Here is a 14523-nt window from a genome sequence, read left to right as displayed (position 1 = left end):
TGTTTTCATATTCTTGGTTATTCTGGAAATGGGAAATCACTTGCACATTGGTGAAAACATGTTTCCTTTTTTTAGATGTTTTTCAGCCAACACTGTGGAACAGATTATTGAAAATTTACAGCAAGATGGTTCACCTTTTGCTCTGGAGCAGTTGAAGGTAATCTATGGATTCTTTCTTCTCTGATATGGTGAAGTCTTAGAGTGCGGAAGTCTCTCTGAGGGGTGTCAGTGGTCTGTGGTGGTCGTAACCTAAGGCCTGGGAAGCAGTTCTAGTAAACATTGGCCTGCTCTTGAGGGCAAAGTCAAGCTGGGATTATATCCTTTGAATGTAACAGATAGGGATTTTTGTAACCCTGTTTCATTTCCAAGAAGTCCCCTTTGTCCTATGGGAGTTTTTAGGAAGATTTTTATCATAAAGTTTGGGTCACTGATGAATAGTCACCTGATGATATTTTGAAATTATGATATTAATTGATGAATTCTGTTTAATATGAAGTATTTTTTTAAGCAAGAGGTTTAATGGAAATGTGATCCTATTTAAACTAGTAAGAGATTACATTTATTTATAATAGCTAAATCTTAAGTAGTATTTCTGAGTTAAGGACTCTGATTTTTCTATACAATAACTGATAATAGAAGAAAAGCTATTTTTATATAAATGTGTACACAACTGAGTTTAGCCAGCAGCCAGCACAGACTTTATATGTGAAGGTTCGGCTTTGTGAGAAATCCTAAGGGAGGTTGAATTAAAGAGACAGACTCTAATTACCTTTAAACCAGCTCCAGGACCGCTGGCCTCTAGCTACCCATTAAAGTAGCAAGGTTTACTGAAGAGGCTAGCAAGAGAGAGAGAACACGCGAGGGAGTGCACTTTTATTGGGGAACAAAAAATTCTGCCTCCCATACAATGAAGGGGGGCAGTGTCCCAAGGTCAGGTGAGATGATTGGGTCTTTAGGGGCTGGGGTCAGGCACTTCTCCACTGAATCTCTATTAGATGAATTAAACAACTCTGACTTTCACTCTCCCTATGGTTGCTGGCAATAATCCCACTCTACTCTGAGCTTCTGTGAATTTTAGTGCTCATGAAATTGAAATCACATAGAACTTTTCCTTTGGAATTCCTTATCACTTGGAATTTTGTCCTCAAGCTTCATCCATATTGTGACAGGTGCCAGAATTTCCTTCTTTTTGAAGGCTGAATATCACTGCATTGCATGGATATATTACATTTTGTTTACATTTTTTGGCTATTGTGAACAATACTCTTGTGAACATGGGTGTCTCTCTTTGAGGCCATGTTTTTAATCTTTTGGATATGTACCCATATGGATTATAGGGTAATTCTGTTTTTAATGTTTCAGGGAGTAACTGTACTATTTTCCATATAGCTGTTTCATTTTATGTTGCTACCAACAGTATAAGAGCTCCATTTTCTCCAGATCCTCACCAACACTTGTTATTTTTGACATCCCAATGGCTACCAATCTTAATATTTATAAGATGATAGCTCATTGAAATTTTTTTCTTTTAAGTTGTAATTGGATACAATACCCTTTATTTTATTTATTTATATGTGGTGCTGAGGATCGAACCCAGGGCCTTACTCGTGCTAGGCGAGTGCTCTACTGCTGAGCCACAACCCCAGACCACTCATTGTAGTTTTGATTTGAATTTTCCTAATGATTAGTGTTCTTAAATGTCTTTCCATATATTTGTTGATATACAAATATATGTTTTCTTTGGATAAATTTCAAGTCTTCTGCCAATTTTTAAATTGTGTTTTCAGAGTTTTTTATGTTGACTTATTGAAAGAGCTCCTTGCCCCACCCTCCCGCCTCTTTTGGCCAAGCACTCTACCACTGAGCTAAATCCCCAGCTCGAAACTCCCTCTTCTTTTTGAATCTCTCATTTCTGATGATGAGACTACCAGGCTCTCCGAAATAAAGAAGGTTCTTCAAGTATCCATTTGCAGTGTAAACAAAGGAGCACACAAAGAAGAAAATCGAAGTTTTTCTTCCTACCCTTAAGCCCTTGGTAAGAACACTAAGCCAAGGAAGGAGATCTAAATGGACAACCAATCCTTAGGAGAGCTAGGCTCTATGAAGTCCATGGCCAGAGAGTCAGAGAAACAAGAACAGGGAACAATAGATTCTGTTTATATCCAGGAAGATGGTCCTGAGTGAATGGCCAAGGAAACCAGTTATCTTTAACTCATTTAATTGTATTCTCTGTTGTTGATAGGGGATGGCCTATTGTGTGAAGGCTTAGAGAGAGGGCATATAAGTTCTTCTTGACTTCACATATGGTGTGAATCTACATCATGTACAACCAAGAGAAATGAAAAGTTACCTTCCATTTGTGTACAATGAATCGAAATGCATTCTGCTGTCATGTGTAACTAATTAGAACAAATTTTAAAAACAAGATAACTGTGATTCTTTTTTCTAGTTAGCAATGTGAGATTATGTATTTGTTTAAAAATACCCATTTTGTGAAGAGTAAATGATACACAATTTCGTTCCCAAAGAAGTTAACATACAGATTTATGCACCAAAAAAAGGAGAAGGGATAGGAAAACTAAGAGTGATAACCCAAACATGGATTTTTAAAAAGAGCAAAATACTAAAAAGAGAAATTCATCCTGAAGATTTCATTCATCTTTTTATAAACTTTGAGAATTATTCATAAAATATACTGTTTCAACATAAAGTGGTAGGCTTTCATTCATGAAGAATTAACTGTGAAAGGAACTTTTCTTCTGCTGTAAACAAGTAGAAAACTGGACAAAATATATGAAACAACTACCTGTGTCCCTGAGGGAAGGGGAAAAAGGTTTTATTGGCTTTCTTTGTGGAGGAATTTCCAGAATATTCATCTGTATGTGTTTTAGGTAAAACTCCACAAGACCAAGGGAAGAGTCACAGAAAAGCAGTGGTCTGAATAAGGAACAATGCTCATTCAGGTCTGGGTTGAAATCACTTTCCTATCAGGCAGATGGCTCACACCTGATTTAACACTAGGGCGAAGGCTACTCTAAAGTCCTCAGGTAATTCAGTGAGGGAAAGATGGTCTTTTCAACAAATGGTTCTGTAATGATTAGATATCCATATGCAAGGGAAAAAAGAACTTGACTCTTACCTTGCACCACATGCATTTCAAAATGGAGTATACATCTGAATGTAAATGCTATGGCTCACCACTTAAAAAAGAAAGCAGAAATGAATTCTGTTGTGAATTTGGCTTAGCCAAGATATATATACACATATCAGAAAAAGAATGAACAGAAAAAATAAATAAGTTGGTAAGATGATCCTTAATTTATTTTTTGCTGTACTGGAGATTGAACTCAAGGCCTTACACATCTAGATAAATGCTTTATCACTGAGTTACATCCCCACCCCTAGTAAGATGATCTTTAATATAATTAAATACTTTTGCTCTTTAGAAGATACTGTCAATAAAATGAACATAATTTCAACATACATTTCTGTGGAATGGACTTTAATTCACTATATAAAGATAAGAATATAAACAGCTTCTGTGAATGTTTTTGTATGTCTTTTGGTAGCAAAGTCATCAAATATGCATACATTTTTATTACTGTCAAATAATTTCCTAATATGATTGTACATTTACTTTTGAGCATTGGTTGGTTCTACAGCATTATCAACTTATGATATTATTTCTTTTTCATTTAGTCATTCTCTGTGACTTGCCCTTTCTCTTTCTCTCTCTCTTTTATTTTTTACTTCTTATAATTTTTTTAGCTGTAGATGGATACAATATCTTTACTTATTTTTATGTGGTGCTGAGGATTGAACCCATTGCTTCACACATGCAAGGCAAGCGCTCTACCACTGAGCTATAACCCCAACCCTCTCTCTCTCTTAAATAGTGCCATATGATGAACAGAAACTGTTAATTTTAGTATTAATCCAACTTATCCTTAAAGATAAAAATCTTTAAGAACATTTCTTAAAGAAAAAAATCTTTAAGAACATTAAAATTGTTGATTACTATAGGTTTTCTTTTATTTCCTGTTTAAGAAATCATGGCCATCTCTGTAAGCTTTTATATTAATAGATGTGTTACTAAGGCTTCAGGATCCTCAAGAACATTGGAATCTAAAAGGCAATATAGGTCATTGTCTTCTATATCAAGGGTTCCCAAGAACACCCCCAAGTTTGGATATCTGCTAGAAGGATTCTGGAGACTTCCATGTAGTTGTACTCATGTTATGATAATATACAAAGCAAAATCTGCAAAGGGAAAGGGAAAGGCACATGGGATGAAATCTGGAAGAAACCAGGAGCAAGCTTCCAAGAGTCCTCTTTCACTGGAGTGACACAGGACTTACATAATTCCTCTAGCACCTGGTTGAGACAAGACTTGTGAAGGACTTTACAGACTTGGTGTACAAGGCTTTCACTAGGGACTAGATCTGTAGGCACTGTGCCGAGCACACACCAAAATTCCAGACTTCCAAGGGGAAAGCAGAATGTTGAGTTTTCAATTCCATAGATAAGGTGTGGTATTCAGGTGCATTAATTTCTCTTAGTGATGATGTAACTTTCTTTGTAGAGGACTTGCATTTACATCATGCAGTGAATTTATTCCTAGATATTTAAATGGTTTCAATGTAAATGATATCATTTTAAAAATTCATTTTTTGTTGATATGTAGACGTAAAATTGAAATTAAATTTTATATGTTGACCTTATATCCAGTGACTTGTCTAAACTCATTGAGTCATTTATAGTTTGCAGATTAGTTTGAATTATTTGTACATATACTTTCCTTCTTTACTTTTTTTCCCTTTCTCCTCCTTTAGTTCTTTTTTCTCTTCCTGTCACTCTCTCCTTTCCTTATTCTGACTGCCTGTCCCCACACACTGCCCCAGCTTCCTACACTGCTTCAACACCTCTAGCAAAATATTCAGTAGAAGTGATGAGATGATAGTCATCTTTGTCTTATTCCCAGTCTCTGGAAAAAAAATCTTTAAGAACATTAAAATCGTTGACTACTATAGGTTTTCTATGGAATTTTTCTTTAAATCAATATAAGGAAGATCTTTCTAGTCTTAATCAGCTAAAAGGTTTTTTGGTGATTATTGGTTTGAATAAAGGTTGGATTTTATCATTAATACTTTTTTGCAGCTATTGGGATGATCAGATGATTTTTAAAAATTTTGTCTGTAATATGGTATGTTAAAAGTAATTATTCTTTTTCTTAATGGTGCTGGGGATTGAACTATTTTAAATGCATTTTAAAAAGTAAAATGATCGAAATATACATAAATTCCAAAGTTTAGAATTCTGTGTTAGGATTCTCCAAGGAAACAAAAGGAGATAGGTGTTTACGTGTGTGTGTGTGTGTGTGTGTGTGTGTAATCCGTATATATAAAAGAGTTGTTTTATAAGATATTAGACTCAAGCATTTATGGAGGATGAGAAGTTCCATGTCTTGTTGTCTGCAAACTGAATACCCAGGAGAGCCAGTGCTAGAGTTTGAAAGCCGGAAAGGAGAAGAGTCTAAATTTAAAGAGCCTGAGAAGATTAATATCCCAGCATAAGGAATCAGGCAGAGAGAGAAGCCTAACCCATCTTCCTCTACCTTTTTTCTTTTCTTCAGTTTCTGAGTGGATTGGATTTATCCACTCATATTAGGAAGGGTCTTCTGCTTTGCTCAGTCTACCAATTCAAATGCTCATCTCATCCAGAAACATTCTCACAGACATTCCCAGGAATTTATGTTTAATCCAAAATCTGGTCATCCCTTGAGACAGTCGAGTTGACATTTAAAATTAACTATAACAGATTCTTTCTTTGAGGATTAACTCTAGACTTTTAGAGAATGTTATAAATGGCATCCTTATTTATTAATGGAAAAACCTGAACATTTTCTAAGTTCACATAGTGAAAGAAAAAATAGGGGCATACCTATATACCTCTTCAGTCAACCCCAAGACCTACTTGATAAAATGTTTTAATTGTGTTAATAGATGTACTGAATATTCTAGTTTTATATCAGCCCTATTGCATATTATTTTTCTATTGAAAGTGCATGTCACAAGATGTGTTATTGGGTTTTCTAAGACGGGGGGAGGAGGAAAGACAATATCTTGAGTTTTTCTATTGTTGAATTTTGATAAGTCTTGAAAGAAGGGTTCTCATCCAGCAGGCAGTGGTTATAGTGATACAATGCTCTTCGAGAGCAAGGACCATGTCCTGTTTATTATTGTCTCCTCAGAAGTAGACACTTCTACTCCTCAGAGTAGACCCTAATGATCTGCAATTAAAATGTGAATAATTTTGATAAAAGTAAAGGAAAAAAGAAGTTGGTTCCTTGATGTATAGGAGATAATCTTTAATGGGTCAGATAAATTGATTAGAACACTGACCAGTATTTTACAATGAGTAGAAACATGTTCACTAGGTTGTGTGGGTACAGAATTGCATCAATACACATTTCTGGCATAGCCAAAGATGCAAGTCCTAATTGTTCATCAAATTTTTCAGAATAGTCTGTACTAACAAATCCATGGCTGCTTTGACTCTCTTCATCTTTCTTTGATTCTAATACATTTCTCACTTCTCTGCCAAGGGAAAAGTCCCCATCTGTGTGCTCATTCCATCTTTTCCTTCCTGTGTAGGAACTAATCGTATCAGTCATTTCCTCCTTTCAGTATCTTCAAGTTTACCATCTTGAGTTATTGGCACATTTTCTTATGCCATTATTTTCAAAGCTTTTCTACCCTTAAACAAGTTTAAATGCCTTCCTTTGACATTGTCTTCCTTACTTTGTCTTCCACTATCAAAATTACATGAGTTTTTAGTTGTTTCTGTTCATTACCTGATGTGATATCCTTTTTCTTTTTGAATTCTCTGCAGCTTTTGACAATCTTGACAACTTTTATAGCCTTGTATAGTAGGAATTGGAGTTAGTACCTTTAGGTTTGGTTCCTAACTCATTTTCTATGTCACCTTGGACAGATTCATATCAGGGTTTGGTTTCCTTACTCCTCATCTTTCCCATCTCCTTTCCCAAAGTGTAATGAAACATATCAACAAACTTCCCTAAGAGCTATGGGGATGTTCTCAGTACATCCTTATTCTACTGTGTTTCTGATGCGTTGCAGTACCCTTATTGCCATGCCATTTACAAGACAAGTGGTAGTATTAGCCTGATTTTTACAAATGAGGAGACTAAGGTCAGTCATCTAGGAAGTGGTAGAGCTGGGATTCCAACTCAGAGCTCTATGGTCCTAGAGCCTAACCCCAAGCCTCAATGTTAAATTGCTAGCATACTAAGAATAGTTAAACCCTTAGGTTGTCAGTATGCCAGTTTTTTCTTATGCAGTATCAGTATTACAGAAATATTTTTCAATAGTCAATATTTCATAAAATGTCTAACAGCTTTTTGGATGAAGCATTTCCCCTCATTTTTTCATGTGTGGGTGACAAATAAATGGGGCCCTTAGTGCCTTTCTTATGGAATATACTTCCTCAGCCAACTGAGGAAGTATAACAAAAGACAGACTTTTATAATTTGCAAAATCAAAATGGAAACCATAAGCAGTTAGCTCTTACAGTTTTGTTGAGGAATAATTGTGGGCTCACACACTACAATGTTGTTGATGAAGGAATTGTGGTTTCACTGACCTTGTAGACAAAAAAGCCAGAAGGTGGCTTTTCCCTTCACAACAATATGGGTATTGCTCCTACTAAAAAAAAAAAAAAAAAAAAAAAAACTAGTAGATTTGTCAACAAGATGGACCCATTGTCTGCTTGCCAAAGGAGAGGCCTCCTGGCACAGCATACAGACTGCTGTGAGGTATTATCCTTATGCCCTGTGACTAGAAAGGCAGGAACAGGCAGTAGGAGTAAGTGGGATGATGTCCACAAAGCACCTAGCTCAGAAGGGTGAGTTCCCTTGAAGAACCAGTTTCTTAAAATCCCTTAATCATTTTTATTTCTGTCCTATCCACTTTTCTTCTCTTCTACTCTTTTCTCCCCTCCCCTCCTCAATTCTCTTCTCTTCCAGGAAGTGTCAACTAGGTAATAGCTCTCTTGTCTTCTCTTCAGCAGCACTGTGGTTGTGTGTAGGTCCCTGATCTTTCCTAGACTTTTCCTGTATGGTAGTCATCTACTTAAGCTCTGCCAACTGCTCGGTAAGATGCTGTCCTAGCCACTCAACCTGTTCTTTGAATCTGTTCACCAGACTTAAGGATAATACAGAGAACATAGGCTCTTGAAGTGGGGAATTCTTTGAATTCACAAAATAAAGTTTAAACCTTTGAGCAATCATTGAACAATAAGCTGGAAACTATATATTACAATTATAAAGGAAAATGTAGGCATCGGGTATCTCTGACAAGGAATGGACTCTTTCATCAGCCAGGTAGTTACGATTATGCTCATGCATTGGAACACTGGTAATAGCATCTCTAAATTCAGAACAAATGGCATAGCATTGTAGTAAGAAGTCAGTCTATAATTCTTATTTTATTATTTAAATACTATAGAAGAGTGCCTCATAGTAACTTGGATCATTCTTCTCTCTTCCAAGGTAAGTAGGTTTATTTACAGGTGAAGAGTTCAGATAAGACACTTCTAGAGTCACACAGTGGGAAGGAAAAGCTACTACCTTTCTTAACTCCTTCACTTTCTTTACATTGTAAGAGAAAGTGTCCACTGAAAATATTACTACTTTGTGATATGCACATTAATTTTATTTAAATATAATCACTGGTTGCTTAGTTGGGATCATAATTTATGCCAGGCAAACCCCAAAGATACATTAAGTTGTAAGTATAGAATTTACTCCACATGTGGAATGACAGAACTCTTTTTTTTTTTTTTTTTTGGTGTTTTGGCAGGATTAGGCTAAGGCATAGCCATTTTTGAGTCTTTGGCATATGAATTAACGGGCATATTTTAATATGACTTGCATGGAAATTCTTCTGGCTTATTATAGACAATAAAGGAACTATTTGGCTACAACTAACAACTATTTTTTTCCCCAAAAGGTAATTAATCAAATGTCTCCAACATCTCTAAAGATCACTCTAAGACACCTCATAAAGGGGTCTTCCCAGACCTTGAAGGATGTATTAACTGAGGAATATCGTATGAGTCAAGCATGTATGGTAAGAATTTTTTTTAAAATATGGTTTTCTCAGAGGCGAGTTGTGGGAGGGAAAGGGAGAGAGAAGGGAAATTGCATGGAAACAGGAGGAAACCCTCAACGTTATATGAAATCACATATAAGAGGTTGTGAGGGGAAAGGGGGGGAAAAGAAACAAGGGAGAGAAATGAACAACAACAGATTAGGTAGAGAGGGAAGATGGGAGGGGATAGTAGGGCATAGGAAAGGTAGCAGAATACAAAAGTCACTAATATGGCATTATGTAAAAATGTGAATGTGTAACTGATGTGATTCTGCAATTTGTATTTGGGGTAAAAATGGGAGTTCATAACTCACTTGAATCAAATGTATGAAAGATGATATGTCATGAGCTTTGTAATGTTTTGAACAACCAATTAAAAAAAATAAAAGTTGAACCCAGGACACCAAAAAAAAAAAAATATATGGTTTTCTAGTTAGGAAAGTAATATATGCTCATTGTGTAGAACATGTAAAATACAGAAAAAGATAAATAAGAAAATCAAAACTGCCTATAAATCTACTCCATGAAAACAAACAGGCCAATTAATTTTAGGGTTGTGGAGGTATTGCTACCCAGATTATCATGAAGCCTTTATGACATAGCAGTTGCATTTGCATGTGTATAAAAAGGCCTCTGACCTCATGTGGAATTAAAAATGAAAACTGTCCATTTCTTAGGCAAGGTCTCTGTTACCTTGGGCAATGAGCATAAATGTTCTAAATCTGAATTCTTTCTCTGCAAAAATGAGGAATATTACTTATAAGCTGATATATGCATAAATGGAAAATATTAGTTTTGTGACATGTTTTAGTTGGTAGATTAACATTGAAAGTACTATTGTAAATATAGACAGCAATCAAAGGCAGTGTGAATATCGTGAAATATTTCAGTCAGATTTTTTTTCCATATAATAAACTTTATAAAGGCAGAATTGGTCCTTATGTTCAGAGGGCCCTTAAGTATCATATTATTTAGATTAATATGAACTTATGGTCAAGAGAATATTTAGTTTAATTACAGAAAGCAGACATGCCTAATGGATTTTAATGTCTTGAAATAGCTATTAAGACATCAAATTTGTTAATCTAATCAGAAATAAAGCTCTTTTTGACCATGTCTTAAAGTTACTTCTTGAGGAGGCAATGGTAGCTAAAATCTATTGAGTGTAAATACTAAGGAGAAAAAAACCCCTCAGAAAATAGGATACAGAATACAGAGCCATAGTGGGGGTTAAATTATAGATAGGTTAACCAGAGAATTGCTCTTTGAATGAAGACCCTAAAAGTAGTGAGCCATGTAGATTTCTGGAGGGAGAGCTTCTCAGGCAGAGGGAACTGCACATACAAAGCTCTGAGGAGAGTGTACCTCCCTGTGCTAGGAAGAACAAGGAGGCCATGTGGGAGGGAGGGGTAATGTAGTGGTGAGTGAAAAATGAGGTCAGAGGCAATATTGTGGGGAAGGGCCTGGTGGAGCATACAGGGGCTTCAAGCTGTAAGATCTTTGACTTTTGTTCTGATTAAAATGGAAGCCACTAGATGGTTTTTAAGCAGAGGAGTGCCATGATCTTTAATAGAGCTCATCACTCAGGCTGATGCATTAAGGCAGTGAGTGATAAGATCATCTAGAAATCAAGAGATCCCAAAACTGAGCCCTAGGGAACCCCCACCATTTTAAGGTGGGGTAGAGAGAGTGCAGTGGTACTGTCAAAACATCTGGCAGATGAGCTTAGAAGTAAGTATTCTTTGAATTTGGTGACCCTGAAACCATGGGTGATTTTGTCAAATCTTCAGAGTAGTGGTGGAAGAAGAAGTTAGAGTACAGAAAGTTGGAGAGGAAATGAGCAAATGAGATGTGAAAGTAGATACAATATGTGTATACAACTTTTTTTGTTGTTTTGTTATTGAAATAGAAATAGGTAGAAGCTAGGACTGTGAGGTTCATTTTGTAACATGGAACATGTTTGTAAATTGGGAATGATCCAGTTGAGGAAAATGGTTATATTGATGATACTAATAATAACTTATGAACACTTAGTATGTATCAGGCCCTACTGGAATATGGATTAAAAGAATCCTGTGATGGATATATTGGTATTGCCATTTCATATAAGGAAACTGGGGTTTAGAGAAATTTCTAGGCAAGGTAACATGGTCACTGTGTAGTGGAACTAGGAAGTGACTTGAACTGCATACACTCACCCACTCAGTTATGCAGTTGCACTGGCAATGTAAAATACAGAAAAAGATAAATAAGAAAATAAAAACTGCCTATAAATCTACTCCATGAAAACAAACAGGCAGAGGAGTAGATGACTTTCTCAAGCAGACTCTTTGAGAAGGCAAAGGAGATGTGAACTGGAGTGTAGGGAAGGACTGGCCTTGCTAGGAGAATGGTCCCTTCCTCCATAGTCATGAAAAAGAAGGCAGGTTCAGATGGCTGCAGTTGGCAATACATGTTTCAGTGGTGAGAACATAAGAATGTTCATTCATGAGGGCTTCTCTATTTTTAATAAAGTAGGAGGTTAGATCATTAGAGAGTACTATAAGAGGGTTCTCTAGGGGAAGAGGCAGAGAAAGCAAGAAAGTTTAAATTATTATTTTGGGGAACAGGGAAGAGATTGGATAGTTTTCTGTGCCTGTTTGAGAGTTGTGATCATGAATTTTAAATAAAACCACTTACAGTTATATGATTTTTGTTCATCTAGATTAAATTGCTCAAATGCAGGCAGAGATAAGTGGTCGGGTTTTGCTGGTGCAGGGATTTTGCTAGAATAGTATAAAAGAGAGGACGTTTGAGGAAGATGAGGCATTTTCCAGGAAAAGTGACCTATGAATGGACTGGGGGAACTGGACTGTAGGAAGAGCAATAGGAAGCCAGTGTAGGGGGAAAAGTTATGGAATCAAGGGACCTGAGGAAGACCAAGAGCATCACAGCAGTGAACAAAGTTTCACAAATAAAATTTGGAGATGATCAGAAAGTTGTCAGGCTCTAAATGTCATTGGTTCAGGTTATGGTCATGGGAGAGGGAGGTTGCGGCAGCTGAAAGAGAGACATAACCCAGGATTAGGATGCCTAGAAATCTCCTACATTAACCTCAATTTTCTTTCAGAGAGGTCATGACTTCCATGAAGGCGTTAGAGCTGGTAAGTAACAAATAGCTGTGTTTCCTTCTTAGATATCAGGGAAATAGGATTTGTGAGCATACAATGTTACTTAAAGTTGGTAGTTGTTTTATTAGTGAAAATTAAACTTTTGTAAAAATTGGCAAGTTATGTGTTTTTAAATATACTGGATATAAAGGGAAGTTCAGTCTTGAAACTAATATTGCTCTTAAAGTTCACCTAACTTGGTTACTGCTCCCTAATTTACATACAAGTAGTAATCCTGCTTTTACAGTCACGTGGACTGCCTTATGAGCTTGTAGACTCATCCTGCTGCTGACTCCTTGCAAAAGCCCTCAATTCTCCTTCCCTTCTTCCTCTTTTGTTACTGGCCTGGTTAAATTGGGCAGTGGTTGAATCCTACCATCTACTTTCCTTGCCTGTATCTGAGCAGTTAAACATTGCTGGAGAAAAAGCATTTGACGTTATACTTTCCATTTTTACTTCTCACCTCTAACGTCAGCATTTTTAGAAAAAGCAAGTAAAGTGATATTTTTTTCCCAACAAACTTGCCACAGTTCCTTTTATGAATAGCCCTCATCTTTCTAAGGAGTTTTTGTTTATTATATAAAATGGATTTTTCTCTGCATATATTTTGTATATCTAATTTTCTTATGTTTTTATTAATCATTTTGATATATATACTCTAGATATACATTTTTATCTGAATAAAAGGTTATGTTCTCTGAACTCAAAGCTTTGGTAAAAACCAGTGACTATTGTAGAATTCTCTTCTTTTCTGGCATGATATAACATTATTAGAAATAAGCACCAAGTACGAATCTGTTTGGAAGACAATGGAGTTGAGTCAGAGCAAATGGCTATGTTTTATAGAAATCAAGTACGATATGCGTTTTTCACACTAATTCCTTGCCAGTTCTCACTGCATGCGATTAGTGCCTACATCTCTGATTTTAGGAGGACCTGTGTACTACCTTGGATTGTGTTGCTAAAGTAGTCATGATATATTATGATAGTTCTTCTTCAAAAATGGAGGTATTATTTTTAGATAAATACTTGCAGTTATTTTAAGAAAAAAGTTGGAAGTCTAGCAGTGTTATCTAGAGTTCTGATTCATAAAGCAAGTGATTATCAAGCTACTTTTCAAATGAGAGAAGGTGTGTTGCCTGCCTCTTCTTTAGCACAGCTTCTTTATTCAGAAAGCAGTATTTATTCTGGCTAAAACTATTTCATGTTCTTGCTACAATTTTCTAACTACAAAAATGTGTTAGCAAATTATAAGAAATGAGTTAGCAAATTAAGAAAAGTTGCAAAAATTCTTACTCTTAACATCTAGAATAAACTTCTGTCTAGTTATAGAAGGAAATAAAAATGGGTTATCTTAGTAGAGCTAAGTAGCTACCAAATGGAATTTAAACAGTATCTTAGGAGACCTTCTGAAAAAAACAATTGCCTACATGGCAAGAATTTCTTTCTATCCTAGGCAAAAATTTTTGTTAATTTGAAATAACACTCAGATCTGATTAGTATTCTCTTTTCTTTTGTCCTTCAGTGGAACTTCAAGGAAGGTAGATAGTATTGGTCAGAAGACTCAAAAGTAGGCATCAGAACATCAGTGTTTAACATCACCACTGATCTAATTGCAGAATCCCAGACAGCCATACCTAACAGCCTCCAGCACAAACTGGGTGTGATGGTGCATGCCTGTCTGTAGTCCCAGCTACTCAGAAGGCTGGTTTGAAATCAGCCTGGGCAACACAGACACACTCCATCCTAAAACAAACAAAACAAACCTCCAAAAACAAAAGATTCTAACAAGGCTTCCAGTGTCCACATTTAATTGTATATAAAGCTTCCTTTTCTCCACCTACCAAGAGAAGCTTCTTCCTTGGTTCCCAGACTGCTTCTTTCATTAGCTTAAAAAATTAGTTTTTTCCAGTCTTTGTACAGTTTGTATATTTAAATATTTCTATTATTCACCAGAATTATGAACATTTTTTGAAATACTTTTTCTTTAATTGTAGATGGGCACAGTATATTTATTTTTATGTGGTACTAAGGATCGAACCCAGTGCCTCATGCGTGCCAGTTGAGCGCCCTACTACTGAACCCCAGCCCCAACCCTAAATATGAACATTTTAAGCATAGTTGAAATTTACTACCCCAACCATAACATTTAAAAAAAAAATTTTTTTTTGTAGATTCACATCTAGTTGTAAGAAATAATGTAG

General features: G+C 36.0%; 1 protein-coding gene across 2 annotated transcripts in view; it reads left to right on the top strand.

Moving 5' to 3' along the window:
• Positions 1-14523, top strand: part of Hibch (3-hydroxyisobutyryl-CoA hydrolase) — a 67886-nt gene that overhangs the window by 52319 nt on the left and 1044 nt on the right. For both annotated transcript variants that reach the window (XM_013358213.3, XM_005324374.4), the window contains 3 exons: positions 76-157; positions 9030-9149; positions 12280-12313. In XM_013358213.3, the coding sequence (XP_013213667.2) occupies positions 76-157; positions 9030-9149; positions 12280-12313 (236 nt within the window). The remainder of the gene's footprint in view (positions 1-75; positions 158-9029; positions 9150-12279; positions 12314-14523) is intronic.

The sequence above is a fragment of the Ictidomys tridecemlineatus genome, chromosome 7 (genome assembly GCF_052094955.1).
Source record: "Ictidomys tridecemlineatus isolate mIctTri1 chromosome 7, mIctTri1.hap1, whole genome shotgun sequence".
NCBI lineage: Eukaryota > Metazoa > Chordata > Mammalia > Rodentia > Sciuridae > Ictidomys > Ictidomys tridecemlineatus.
The sequence above is the reverse complement of the archived record's forward strand: the minus strand, read 5'-3'. Positions and strand labels throughout refer to the sequence as shown.